Raw genomic sequence first — 13,841 nt, forward strand, 5'->3', positions numbered from 1 at the left:
GTACTGCACACATTTCCTCCATCTCGTAGCTTAACCATTTACTCTACCCCCGCAGGTGTGTGCTTCCACAAGCTCAGCCCATCTGTGCAATGTCCTTGTGCCAAGACAACACCCAGTTCCTGGCAGGTTCAAAACCAAAATTTGTTGAAGGAATGAACAAAACGATGAGAGTTTTAGCTATGCAAGCCTAAACTACGGGGAGAGAGAGGCAAGGGAGCTGGGCTGCTCTCTGGACAAGGCCTCCCCAGGCCGGGAGCCACCGTGGGCCACCTCCCCAGGAGCCCTCTGCACACCAGTCCAGGGCTCAGTCCAGCAAGGGAAAGAATGCCAGGTCCACACAGTGGCCTCAGGCAGCTCTGCCCTGTGGGGCTGACTACCACCTGCTGGCTCTGTCTTGGTGAGGGGCAGGCCCAGCTTTTTGTTTGAGTGTGAGATTCCGCAGAGGGCTGCCATGTGGGCAGGTCCTTGCTGAAATGAGGCAGGCAGGGGGCTGGTGTGAGCAGAGGCTGCTCAGAGAGACCCCTGCCTAGGAGTCTGGCCCTGTCACTACCTCCTAGACAGACACTTCTGCCTTCTGGGCCCGAGGGACAGACAGGTGCTGCACCTCCATCAGAAGTTTGTGCCCACTCCCCCAGAGCAGGAAAGCTGCCCAGGGTGGCAGAGAAGGCAAGTGGGGCAAGCCGTCGGTGGACAGTGGGGAAGAGGGTTAAGTCAGGCCCATCCTCCCAGTCCCCGGATCCAGGACGCTGACCAGGCAGGCTGGCACTGTCCTGGAAGTGGGGGCGGGGGAGGACACTCGGGGAGGGGGAGAAGATTGGACAGGTGCAGTCTGAGAAGCCAGGGCAAGTCCAGGGGGCCACACCCACGAACCTGGTGGGGTCCTGGGGCAGGTGGGAACAGCAGGAGTGGGGAGACACCAGGGACAGGGGCAGAAGGGACACTCAGGGGCGTGCCTAGCGGCTAGGGCTTGGGGGAGGGGAGGAGGTGGATGGGACAGAGAGGAACTGAGGGGGGGGGGCGGAGAGGCACCCCTCCCCCGGCACGGCCGGTGCGGGGATCAGGGACAGGCAGCAAGGAGGGTATTTTTATCATTCCAGTGACAGATGAAAGCTGAGAAACAGAGAGAGGTCAGGGAAGCTGCAGAGCTGCCCACGTGGGGAGTGGGGAGCGGGGAAGGCGCTGGGAGGAAGCTTTGGTCTGAGCCCTTGTTTTGCGGATGCGGGAACCCAAGCGTGCGTGGCGTGCACCCCGGGACGGAGGCTAATGAGGCAGCCCACGACCCGGCTACCGTGCCGGGAGCGCGCGGAGCCATGGGGCTGGACGGGGCTGAGCGCCCCTGGCTCGGCTCCGGGGAGCTCTGGCCGTGCGGCGGCCCGCGTCGGGGGCCGGATGCTGGGCCTCAGGGTTCCACGGTCCCCGCTCCTGACAACTGCAGGGGCTGCCCCAGCGGCGTTGCAGACAGAGCTCCCCGACCTCCGCCCACCAGCGCGGGACCCAGAGCCCGTCGGCGAAATTCAGAGCAACACAGGGACCTTCCCGCGCCGCGTGCGCCGGGGTCCTAGCCCCTGGACGCCAGCACACGGCGGAGAGGGGCGTTGGGGCCGCTCGGGCGCGGGCGCAGGCTCAGACTCAGGCTCAGGCTCAGGCTCAGGCTCCGGCTCCAAATTGGGCAAGAGGCGGCCGCGGCTGTGCGCATGTGCAGGAGACGTCCGAGTTTCACTTTGTAACTTTTAAGTGGTGGGGACGTCGCCCCGCCCGGCCAGGTGCGGAAGGACATCTGTCCCCGCTGCCACCGCCGCAGGTAAAGTGGAAGGGGCGCCGGGGAGGGGCGCCGGGGAGGGGCAGGGGCGCCGGGGAGGGGCAGGAAGCAGCCGCCGGAGCCCGGGGTCTGCCGCCAGCCTCGGCGTTCCGCGCTTGCAAGCCAGGGGGACTCCGGGGCGCCCCGCGTTCGGCCCCGCGCTCCTCGGGACCCCTGACAGCTTCTCCGAGGCTGCGGCTCTCCGCCTTGGCGGCCGATCTTGCCTCTTCCCCAGTCCCGTCTCTGGGGTTTGTGGGCTGGAGTCGGACCTTGCCACCGGGCCAGGAGCACGACCCCGGGTGTTTTTCCGTTCCCAACCCTGGGCGAGGCAGGGTTGGGAAGAGGCCGGGCGGGCGAGGAGCCTGCTGACGCGGGGATGGCTCGGGCCCTTCGTGGCCGCTGCCTGCAGCCCTGCCGCGGCCGGGGGCGGGAGGCCGGGCTTTTGGGGAGGGGAAGGTCAGCAGGGAGAACGAGGGGCGCTCTGCCCAGAAACCGAATCCGCAGAGGTTCTAGCACCTGGTCCACCCCAGGCGCCCTGAAGGGCAGGGGGCCGCTGTGCGGGGACCTGCACTTCCCCGATCTCTGCCCGCGCGGCCGCTCAGCCCCCATGGCCCACGGCTTTGTCCTGCTCCTACCTGTTGAGGGTTTGGAGCTAAGCTGGGAGATGGTGGTCACCAGTTCACACGCGGGGGACACAAGGAAGCATCCTGGGGCTTCCCTGCCTGGCTGCCGAGGCTTGTGGACACTCACGGTCACCCCCAGGGGAAAAGTAGCCCTCCTTCCCCTCCCCTATGGCCCTCTGTCTTCCTTCTCTCTGACCCCTGCCAGGGCACCCTCAGGCCTGCTGTACCTTAAGGTGGATGTGGACAAAAGCCAAACCCTCCTTTTCCCTCCACGTACCCCTGTCACCTGCTTACTGTTGGGGCAGATGCCTGTCTGGGTTTTTGGGGGCCCCTGTTTGCTGCTGCATTTCTATTAGCCTGAGAGGTGGGGCCAGGCCCAGAGCTGAGTGCTTTACAAGGATTGTCTCAGGTGTGGGCCGGCAGCAGCATCAGAAAAAGCCCATGACTCCCCTTTTATGGAGAAGGAAGCCAAGGCCGGGAGTGGTTAAGCTGATTGAGTGGTGCCTGATGCTGAGACCCGACCCCAGAGCCTGCTCACAGAACCCGCAGCAGGCCGGGCTGCCTCCTGGGTCTGCACCACCTGCTGCTCCAGGTTCAAGTGCAGGCTCCTGCTCATGACAGTGCACAGGAGAAGTTTGTGTTTGCAACTTTGTGAAGCGCCTGCAAGATTAGAATGAGCTTCTGAGGCAGAAGGGCCAGAGCTGCTAAGGAAATTCAAAGACTTGGTGGTGATCCAGGTGCCCGGAGTTGGCACAGGGCCGTTTTTGCCAGAACCTGTAATGCCCCCACACTTGCTGCAGCCTGTTGCTCGTGTTTCTGGAAGGGAGGCTTGGAGATCGCCCAGTGAGCTTAGAGCTGGGCCTTGCTGCCGGCTCAGGTGGACAGGGTGCGTGGTGCTGGTTTACTTACTTGGCAAGTTGAGAAGAGCTGTTGGGTTCAGCCCTATTCTGCAGGCCACAGTCAGCCTCTTGGGTGCTCCTGGGCTGAGCTTTGGGTTGGGGGCCCGAGTTCAGAAAGCAACTCTTGGCTTCACCTTGGGGCATAAGTTGGGGCGGCGATGACGGAAGAAGAGATGCATGCTTTCTGGAAGGCACGGGTAGTGACTGGCATTCCCACGTGGTTCACACACACGCAGCAGTGTCGGTGGGGGCGGGGGCTGAGCCCGCTGGGGAAGACCCACAGTGTGGCCCATGCAAGCCAGAGGGGCCCAGATGCCTCAGCAGAGTCTGGACACGTCGTCCGTCTCGGGGTCAGGGATGGGCTGTGCCCTGGCTGAAAGTTCTGAGAGACGCAGTGGACCCCCAAAGGCGTGCCCTCCCCTGGTGCCTGCGTCCTGGGGCCAGGCCGGCTTCCCTGCCTGTTTCTCATCAAACTTGTTAAGCCCACGTTGGGGAGCCTGCTGGGCCAGAGCGAAGTGATTGAGAGGAGGCGCAGGCCGGCCTGCCTTCCCGCCCCTCTGCCACCGCAGGAAGCAGCTTCGACCAAGGGCCCTGGCCCCCACCCGGCACCGCCCCGGCCGCCGCGGCCTGCTGGGGACAGTGCGCCCTCTGTGAGCATTTGGTGAGGGTGTTTTTTCCTTTCCACTCACTTTTCAAGCCTTCCCTGTTTTCAGCTGAGTGCCTGATTCTGGCCTCGGGAGCAAAGTCCTCCCTAGCAGCCGCAGTCCCGGGGCCTGTGTGAGGCCTGACCTGGAGGTCTCGCTGAAGCCCACAGCCACCAGTGCATCTGGAGGTGAGGACCCTTCCTTTCGCCCCAGCAGGGCCCCCAGCCGTGGATGCTGTGGGTGAGGAGGAGTGGGCAGCTCAGGGGTGCACCCACCGAAGGGAGCCACTTCTGTGAGTTTAGGGGAGACCCAGGGAGGAGGGAGCCCACTGGGGGGCACAGGAGCTCCATGGGAGCATCTGAGTCCTACGTTTGCGCAGGGGGAATGTGCGGAGGGGGTTTCCATCCAGGACCCTTAAGCTGGAGAAGGGCAGTGCCCCTGTCCCCCTCGGGGCAGGGACGGCTGTGGAGGCTGGGACCGCAGGACACGAGTGGCAGGCCCGGGGCCAGGCTCCTGGCTCCCGGCTCCGGAGGTGGCCAGCGCTGCCTTTGCCTTTCTCTGCTCCCGCTGAGGGCCTCTCTCATGGACCTGCCCCGGCGTCTGGGAAGTGTGGGACAGGCCTTGACTTCAGCGCGGGCGCAGTGCTGCATCCCAGTGGTGCCCCTGGTGGGGTTGCGGGGAGGGAAGCTGCCTGTCGTGCTTCACATCCCTGCCGTCACGACCCCTGCCACCTACAGCGCCTGAGGAAGTGACTGGGCCTTCCGGGCAGCCTTCCCATGCCCTCGGGACTGCCACCTACCCACCCATGCTTCCTGCACTTCCTGTGGGTGGGTGCACCTGCCCGTGTGTTGTCAACAGCTGTGTTCGCTTTGGAAATACGGGGCCTTCTTGGAGCCCTTGAGGAGGGCCTGAGACTTCCTTCCTGTCCCCGTCCACGCCCTTGGCTGCCCCCTCTGCCTTCTCCACTGTCCTCTCATGCTCTCTGGCTGCCCCCTCTGAAGCCAGGTGCTTGGTTTCAGTGAGTTCACACCTGTTTGTGAGTCGCCTGGTGTGGAAGGAAAAGAGTGTGTTGTCTGGGAACTGGTTGAGACTCTGTTCTATCTTGGGGCTGGTTTGTCAAACTCTGAGCCGCAGTTTCCAGGTGCATGGGATTGGCCCATCCCTGAGGCCCCACCTCTGATGTCCTGTGACAGCAGCAGTGAGTGAGGTCTTGTCTGTGGCTCCGACGGATCAACATCAGCCTCGCTGCTCCCTCCCCCTGGGTCGCATCTGTGTTGTCCTCTTCCCTGCCTTCGTGTCCCCAGCCCCTGTCCCACAGGACCCCAGCAGCAGTCCCTGAGGCCAGAGGAACTCCAACAGCTTCTGTCCCTGCCACCTCCTTTCTCCCTGTTTGCCTTCCTGGAGATCCGCCCACTGTGTCTCGAGTGAGCCATTTGCGCCGGCCATCTGACTCTCTGGGACTCTTCCTACAATGGAACTATTCTCTGCGGCCACTGCCAGGCACGCGAAGGGCCAGTGTCCAGCTCTCCCTGGTCCTGGGTTGCCGGCCCCTGCAGGAGCCACGGAGCAGCTCCAGCCCTGACCACCTGCATCGTTCTGTTCTCCAGGGAGGGCAGGCGCCATGACCGACTCCCCATTTCTGGATCTGTGGCAGCCCCAGGCCGTGTCCATCCGGGAGCGCCTGGGCCTCGGGGACCAGCCCAACGACTCCTACTGCTACAACTCGGCCAAAAACAGCACCGTGCTGCAGGGGGTCACCTTCGGCGGCGTCCCCACCGTCCTGCTCATAGACGTCAGCTGCTTCCTGGTGAGAGCTTGGGTGGGCAGGTCCCCTCTTTACTCGTCTGTCTGAATCCTCCAGCCAGGGCTCTGGGGGAGACACGGGTGAGGAGTCAGACACACATCCCTGGGCTTACGTCCCAGTTCTGCTGCATTCCAGCTGTTAGGAAAATGGAGGTAACGATTCCTACCCAGGAGAATTTTGGAGAGGTCTGGCCAAGCCCTGGATGTGGAGAAGACATCCAGCCGCCCCTGGATTGCTCCAAGGCCCTTGGGAAGGGTCCCTCTCAGAGCGCTGCAGGTGTCAGCGTCACCACCAGTTCCCCTCTAGGATCCCTTGGGGCCCTGTGTCTCAGAGTTGACCTTAGTCCTCGTTCAGCATAAAACTTTTGTTCACAGAGAGCCCCTCAATTTGAAATATGTTCTTCCTTGTACGGCCCTGGCTAGTTGGGACTTCCTGGGGTTAAAGTGCACTTGCTGTTCCCAGATGCCTGTGGGAGGGTCGGGCACTCCTGATGCCATCTCCTAACATGGAACAGAGGCTGGGTGGGGGAAGCTGGGGAGGGGGAGTAAGGGGGAGTTCCTGAGGGAACGGGGCCCTCAGAGGCAGGAAGGAAGGGCAGCGGTCACAAGTTTGCTGGCCTCAAACATGTTCATCAGAAGGGGGCGGGGGGTTCCCCTTCTCTTCCTGTGTTTTGTTCCTGGGTGTAAGAACCACATGATCTTGAGTTTTGCTGCATTGTTGCTCCTTTCCGGACTGGGGACCTGCAGGCCACCCACTTTGCTTTCCTGGAAAAGGGCTCTGTCCGTACCACACGGACCCATTTCTCAGAGCTCCAGTCTGCTGTCAGTGGAGAGCCCTGTGGTATACATCAGTCTTGGTGGAGAAGCAGGGCCAGGCAGGGCGCTGGCGGTGGATTTGGGAGTCGGATTCATGGAGGGGGTGGCCCAGGTCTCCAGGGTGACGACAGAGTCGGGAGAGGGGACCTGGCGGAGATGGTATGGCTACAGAAGGGCTCGAGAGTGTCCCCCTCTGGTGCAGTGAGCTGGGCTGGGTGGGTTTGTACTGCAGGAACCTAGCGGACTGTGGGGGAGGTGACAGGGCCAGGAGGGCCTGGGGAACACGGACGTGTGAGAGGTGTCCACACCCCATGTGCCAAGACAGTAGCTGTCCCAGGCAGGCTGCCATGACTCACCTGCCTCTGAGCGACCAGCACTGACTTCCTGATTCACCTGGAGATGCGACCCTCCCCTTAAAACCCCAGTTTCTGACTGGAGCTAATTTTGGGGTCCCTTTCCACCTCCCTGGTCAGAGAGCCGAGGTGGGAGTGGGGAGCAGGCTGGAATTTGTGGATTTCTAGAACCAGGGGATAAAGAGAGACCTTCAGCTGAGCTGCCTGTGGGAGACCTGAATTCGGAGAAACCGGGCCACTCCTGGCTCAGCCTGGGGATGCTCTGCTACCTCTGTTCTTAACTAAAAATGAAATTATGCAAGGAGGGGGCCAACCCTGCCCCCTGGCTCAGGGCCTGCTGGCGGTGGGTCAGGGCCTCAGTGCTGACACTGCCTTGAGAGCAAAGCACAGAGCTGATGCGCTTGGCTGGGCAGGCTCCAGCACTGAGCGCCTGGGTGCTGGGAGCAGCACATCAGGCCCCTGGGCTGTGTGACCTTGGGTAGCTAGACGCCCTCTCTGGGCCTGGGTGACCTCCTGCTAGCCCTGCTGAGCCTGGGCAGGGGTCTCCTCTGTTAGAACGTCGGATGGATTTTGACTTGGTTTCTTTTCTGCTTCTAGATTTTAATCGGGGTTTTTTCCATCATTAGAAGGAGATTCTGGGATTATGGCCGCATCGCCCTGGTGTCAGAAACAGACAGGTAAGAAAGGCAGGGAGCCTACGCTGTGGGCGTGTGTGTGTCTCTGTGTATGTGTTAGATACACACACACACACACACACACACCACACACATACTCTGGAGTGGGCCGGGTGCTTGCAAGGCCCGCTGTGCAGCCAGCGCCCACACTTGACTGTGGCAGTAGCCTGTGTTCCCTGAGGTTGTGTCCTGTCCACTCCTCGCCTCAGACCCTGAGGTCACCCCGTTGCCTTCACTGTGCTCCTACACAAATCAAGGCCCAGGCGCCCAGCTCTCTCGGGGCTTTCTGGCTGGGCCGTGGCTGTGACTGAGGAAACTGTTCCCTTAGGGCTTTCGGGGTAACTGAGGGAATCTTGCTTTCTGTCTAGGACTCAGGGCGGGGGCTGGCGGAGCGCGTCATGGAGAGCAGCTGGGCCGTAGGGAGCTGCCCGGCTGGGTCAGGGCGGGGATTGCGGGCTCCACGCTGCCAGCTCTTTGTTCCCTGCTTGTTCCCTGCCTCCGAGTGGGAAAGAACTCCCGGTCTGCTCTGCGCAACCGGACTTTCCAGCTGCAGCTGGCCGTTGCACATGCCGGATCTTGTGTCAGATGCAGCAACAAGAAGCTCGTGGGGGAGAAGTCAGGGAGGCTGGGAAGGTGGTTACTTAGTATCAAAGAGGAGGCTTGCACAGGCTCCTGTGGAGGTGTGGCCCATGGGGTGTCCCCCTCTCTCCCGGAAAGAGGAGGTATGTCTGTAAGTGCACTTCCTTCCCCAAGTTCTCTCTTCTGGCATTGGTGAAAGCCCAAGGGGATGACCTTGAAGTTGGGGGAGAACCTTCTGGCACGTCTGCTGTGCCTGTGACCTGTTCAGCCTTGAGCAGGCCAAGTGTACCTGGGCTTCAGGAGGCCCTGCCGCTTCCCTGGCTGAGATCTCGGCCGGCCGAGTCCCCACGCCACCTGGGGTCTGTCTCCTCCCTCACTCCCCCGTGGAGTGAGTATGAGATAATGGCTGGGTAAGTGCTCTGAAAGTGAAGTTGTGTCATGTTTTATGCCATTCGAGGAGGGACTGTGGAGCCAGGAGCAGGGGATAGAGACGAGTAAGCAGTCACATATTGAAGATGCCTTGGCCGGCGCCGCGGCTCACTAGGCTAATCCTCCGCCTGCGGCGCCAGCACACCAGGTTCTAGTCCCAGTTGGGGCGCCGGATTCTGTCCCGGTTGCCCCTCTTCCAGGCCAGCTCTCTGCTGTGGCCAGGGAGTGCAGTGGAGGATGGCCCAAGTGCTTGGGCCCAGCACCCCATGGGAGACCAGGAAAAGCACCTGGCTCCTGGCTCCTGCCATCGGATCAGCGCGGTGCGCCGGCCGCAGCGCGCCGGCCGTGGCGGCCATTGGAGGGTGAACCAACGGCAAAGGAAGACCTTTCTCTCTGTCTCTCTCTCTCACTGTCCACTCTGCCTGTCAAAAAATAAAAAAAATAAAATAAAATAAAAAAAGAAGATGCCTCTACATCCGAGAGAACAGGGGATCTTCCCGGGGTGCTGGGGGGGGGGTCCGGTCAAGGTGCCGCAGCTCAGCAACTCTAGCGTCTGCGTGCTGGCATTTTCTCACCTCTGACATTGGGATGCATCTTGTGATCGGTGGTGATCAGTCTAATTGGCAGGATTTTATTTCTTACTGGTTCATAAAATAGTTACGTACTGTACACATGTGGTGTCTTGGATGTGGGGAATGCAGTACTCATTCTCAGCTTTATTTGCTATGTTATGAAATGCATTGTGAGCAGACAACACTTTGAAGTCACTTTAGGTGGACGAGTTCCAGAGGCTGAAGGGTGTGGGCTCAGGGAAGGCTTTGAGCCCGTGTAATCACCCCAGGTAACAGAGCTTTGCGCGGCACCTGGGAACCAGCATTTCCCTCATCTCACTTCCCACATGGGAGGCTGCTGGCTTTGGTCCTGAGCCCTGAGAGGCAGCAAAGTCCTGGACATCATTTCTGGATTTTTTTTTACAATTGTATTTTTTTTTTCTTTTATGTCTCTAGTGAGTCCAGATACCAGAGATTGTCATCAACTTCCTCCTCAGGGCAGCAAGACTTTGAAAATGAGCTGGTTGGTATCCCAGGCATGGTCATGGCTGGGGGTGGGGACTGGCCGTGGTGATGGGCGGGGCGGGGGGGGCAGCTGTCCTCTTGGTTCCACAGTGAATTTAGTCCCTGAGTAGCAAGTTCTGGGGAAAGCACCTTTCTGAACTTGGAAGAATCCCCGGGGGGAGCCTGCAGCTCCATGAATGTGAAAGCAAAATGGGCACAGCACCCCCTGGGCTTTGGCTCTTACCACACCTGTGACTTTGGTGGCAGTTAATTATTGACTGGTCTGCTAGATTAGGAGCCAAGTGTGGGCAGGGGCCCTGCCTGCTCCTGCTCTGTTCTCTACTGGGACCTGGCAGGGGCTTAGTCATTGTTGAATGAATGATAGGCAAATATTTGTCTTTTTCCAGACTAGGAGCAGCACCTCTCTGGCGAGGATTAAAGGTGGGAAGGACAATAGAACCCCCAGATACGCCTTTTCCTCTCTGAACCCCACTCCACGGGGCAGTCCAGAGCCATAGGCTGGACTCTTCTCTTCTGTCCCACCGCTCATTTCAGTCACTTTGAAACCATCAGACGTGCGCCTGTGTGCTGTCTCCTGATGTCACCTGGGGCTTCAGTGATTCTACAAGTTGTAGAGCTTGAGAGATTTTCTCAAGAATTCTAGGCAGGGCATGCAAGTGGCAAAGGACTGGTTCTCTGTCATGACTGGGCGGGGGCAGCTGGCAGGAACAGGGCAGAGATACAAGAGGAGGAAAGTGGTTACTTAGTATCAAAGAGGAGGCTGACACCTGCCTCCCGGGCACAGGTGTTAGAAGCTGATCCCCACTCTCTTTGCAGGGATGCTGCCCCTGGCTGACTGCCATCTTCCGTCTGCAGTGAGTACCACAGGCAGCTGTTGGGGCCTCTGCTGGGGCCTGACTGTTTGGGTATTTGGCCAGCTGGGGAAAGAGCCGAGGTGCTGATCCTAAGATGGAGTCTCCTGGATATGTCTCAGTTCAGGTCCCAGACAGGACGTGGGGGCTGAGAACGAAGGTGACTCAGGCAGCCCTCAGCATCGGGGACACTGGGAAAAGAGGCCTTGAGGATGGGAGCCTCGGTGCTGGAGGGCACGCAGAGCCTGCTGCAGGTGGATCCCATGGGTTCTTGAAGGTGGTCATGAACTTTATGTCAAGCTACTCAGTGGAAACCCTGTGTTCATCTTTTTTTTTTTTTTTTTTTTTAAGATTTATTTGCTTACTTGAAAGGCAGAGTGCAGAGAAGGGGAAAGACACACACACACACAGAGAGAGAGAGAGAGAGAGAGAGAGAGAAAGAGAGAAAGACAGAGATAGAGATAAAGATATCTTCCACCTGCTGGTTCACTCCCCAAATGTCTTCAACAGCCAGGGTTAGGCCAGGCTGAAGCCAGGAGCCTGGAACTCCCTCTGGGTCTCTCATATGGGTGGCTGGCAGAAACCCGAGTACGTGGGCCATCATCTGCTGCCTTCCCAAGTGCATCAGCAGGGAGCTGGATGGGAAGCGCGGAGCAGCCAGCGCTCCATCCAGGTGCTGTGATGGGGGGTGTGGGCACCCCAGGCAGAGGTGTAACCTGCTGCACCACAGCGCCCGCCCGGCACCTGTTCCTCTGTCATAATCCTGCCTAAGATGACTTATTATTCTATTTAACACATTCCTTGTGGACGGAAGCTCTTCTAGGCAGGTTTCCATGTCTTTGAAGTAGTGGAAAGTGGAGAAATAAAATACAGTAAGCTCATTTGGTTTTTCTCAAAACTTGGGGTCCATGGAGAGAAGTCTGAAAGATGTGTCTGGTGATTAAGCGCTGGTGAAAGTCGTCTCTCGTGGCAGGAGCTGGGAGTCGGGGCCCAGATATGGGTCCTGGTCTGTCCCCTTGCCCCATTCCTTTGCATCTAAGGAGGCTTTTTTCTAGGGGGTGTGTTAAGTTGCACAGCACCAAGAACAGGAAAATGCAGCCGGTTAAGCTACCAGCAGCTGTAGCTGCAGGTGCGGCCCATTTACGAGGTGTTGAAATAGGAAAAGGGCATCTTAGAATTGATGAACAATGGGGGTTGCAGGACCCTGGGTTACTCCCTCTCCCTGGGCCTCAGTTTCCCCAGCTAGCAGAGGAGGCTGAGGATAACCCACGCTTTAGTAAGTCAGGTTAACCAGTACATGATGGGGGAGGGGTGCTGTGTATGGGCAGGTTGGCCAGGGCTTGTCCCCGAGACAGAGGCCTGTGGGAAGAGCCGGTGGACTGAGCAGCTGGCCGAGCCTGGACTCTGAGTTGGCCCAGAGCCTCCTAGCACTGGCACAGAGGGGTGGAGCAGATTGCCTCCCCTCCCTGGGGCTGGGGGAGTAGAAGACCGGGTTCACCTCTCTCGCCCAGTGGCCTGAGGGGAGCCAGGGGACTGGGTGGGGCCTGGGGCTGGACAGATCCCAGCCACATTCGGCATGAGACCAGCAGCCGTCTGGCTGTGGAGCAGGAGGTGCAGTCTGGGATGCAGTTCATACGCCTCGCCTCTGGCTCGGAGTGGTGGCCGTGCCTCCGCCCTGGGCGTGGTGAAGGGGCTGAAGGGCCGGGCTCCGGTACACCGCAGCCCTGCTGTGACCCTCCACTTGTTTGCTTTCTTCACACGTGAAAACACAGAGGGCTTAGTTTCTAGGACTGCCGTGGGGACTGGACGGGGTGATCTAGGCGAGGCCCCAGGGTGCCTGTCCTGTGCTTGCTAAGGTGGTGCCTGTGTCTCCGGCAGCGATGACCAGATTCTGCAGTGGTGTGGGGAGGACGCCATCCACTACCTGTCCTTCCAGAGACACATCATCTTCCTGCTGGTGCTGCTCAGCCTCCTGTCCCTGTGCGTCATCCTGCCCGTCAACCTCTCGGGAGACCTGCTAGGTGAGCTCCTGTCCCTGCCTGCGCGCCTGGGACCCGGGGTGGGGGGCACAGCTCTCGGGAGGGGGCCCGTGGCGGCCAGCCTTTCTGGTGGGGGAAGGTGTCTGGAGGTGACCATCTGGTTACAGATCTGGGAAAAAATGTGGCCGGTGCCCCGGCTCACTAGGCTAATCCTCCGCCTTGTGGCGCCGGCACACCGGGTTCTAGTCCCGGTCGGAGTGCCGGATTCTGTCCCGGTTGCCCCTCTTCCAGGCCAGCTCTCTGCTATGGCCAGGGAGTGCAGTGGAGGATGGCCCAAGTACTTGGGCCCTGCACCCCATGGGAGACCAGGATAAGCACCTGGCTCCTGCCTTTGGATAGGCGCGGTGCGCCGGCCGCAGTGCGCCGGCGGCGGCCATTGGAGGGTGAACCAACGGCAAAGGAAGACCTTTCTCTCTGTCTCTCTCTCTCTCACTGTCCACTCTGCCTGTCAAAAAAAAATCTGGAAAAAAATGTACCCCAAACTCGGGATAAGAGCTAGGGCCCCTAATATCAGTTTTTAGTCCTATCTAAATAGTAGGGAAAAACCCCAAGACTTAGAGAACCGGGGACTTTAGGTGGGTGTTTTCTACTTTCTCGCTCTCACCCAAATTAGGAGGTAGCAGTTGGGGGTGCCGGGGGATGTCGGTGGTGCTCAGTGGAATCCGAGTGTGGCTGTGGGTACCCGCAGGCATCCGCCGCCTGAAACACCGTCCTGCGCCCACTTAGGGTGTCCCTCGTGCCCAGCCTTGGAGTTGGCAACAGCTTAGGGTGTTTGCCGTTTTCTTGAAACATCTTCAAAACAAAACAGAACACCTGAAGGCAAGATGAGTCCCCTGCCTTCGCCCGCGACAGTGAGTTGAGAAGTTGCTGGAGGCACCTTGCAGTAGGCAGGAGCCCCGACTGGGCCTGGCGTCCCTGCACTGGGCACTGATTCTCCTCTGAGTTCCGTGCACCAAGGCCAGCCCCTCCTGCTCCTGCGCTGCGGGCCTGCCACTAAGTCTCTGCTTCCCGGCAGACAAGGACCCTTACAGCTTCGGGAGGACGACGATAGCAAACCTGCAGACCGAGTGAGTGTCGGTGTCTGCCGCGGGCTGGAGGGGGTGCGTGGCTGGGTCCCGGCGGAAGGAAGGCCCTGGAGCCCCAGGGCCGCCGGAGGAGGCCTGGAGCAGTAGGCTGGGGTCTGCAAGCCGCTGCGGCTGCCGTGCCCCTGGGCCTGGGCCTGGAACACCGCAGGCTGCTGCCATGGCTGGAGGAGGG

At 60.1% G+C, this 13,841-nt stretch overlaps 1 protein-coding gene across 8 annotated transcripts in view; it reads left to right on the top strand.

Annotated features, from left to right (window-relative positions):
• The first annotated feature begins 1,662 nt into the window (after window positions 1–1,662).
• The window catches only part of TMEM63A (transmembrane protein 63A), a 33,144-nt gene continuing 20,965 nt past the window's right edge, over window positions 1,663–13,841 (top strand). For 2 of the 8 annotated variants that reach the window (XR_016218899.1, XM_070055402.2), the window contains exons 1-8: window positions 1,671–1,801; window positions 4,034–4,152; window positions 5,572–5,771; window positions 7,534–7,613; window positions 9,626–9,692; window positions 10,511–10,548; window positions 12,424–12,566; window positions 13,600–13,651. Coding sequence is in view for 6 of the 8 variants with exons in the window: in XM_070055402.2 (XP_069911503.1) it covers window positions 5,586–5,771; window positions 7,534–7,613; window positions 9,626–9,692; window positions 10,511–10,548; window positions 12,424–12,566; window positions 13,600–13,651 (566 nt within the window). In the remaining 2 variants the exon portion in view is untranslated. Of the gene's footprint in view, window positions 1,802–3,167; window positions 3,308–4,013; window positions 4,153–5,571; window positions 5,772–7,533; window positions 7,618–9,625; window positions 9,693–10,510; window positions 10,549–12,423; window positions 12,567–13,599; window positions 13,652–13,841 lie in introns of those variants that run through there. The other 6 variants (XR_016218900.1, XM_070055401.2, XM_089311456.1 and 3 more) reach the window with 5 other exon arrangements.

The sequence above is a fragment of the Oryctolagus cuniculus genome, chromosome 13, assembly GCF_051225735.1.
Source record: "Oryctolagus cuniculus isolate XC-2025 breed Fujian yellow rabbit chromosome 13, ASM5122573v1, whole genome shotgun sequence".
In the NCBI taxonomy this organism is placed as follows: domain Eukaryota; kingdom Metazoa; phylum Chordata; class Mammalia; order Lagomorpha; family Leporidae; genus Oryctolagus; species Oryctolagus cuniculus.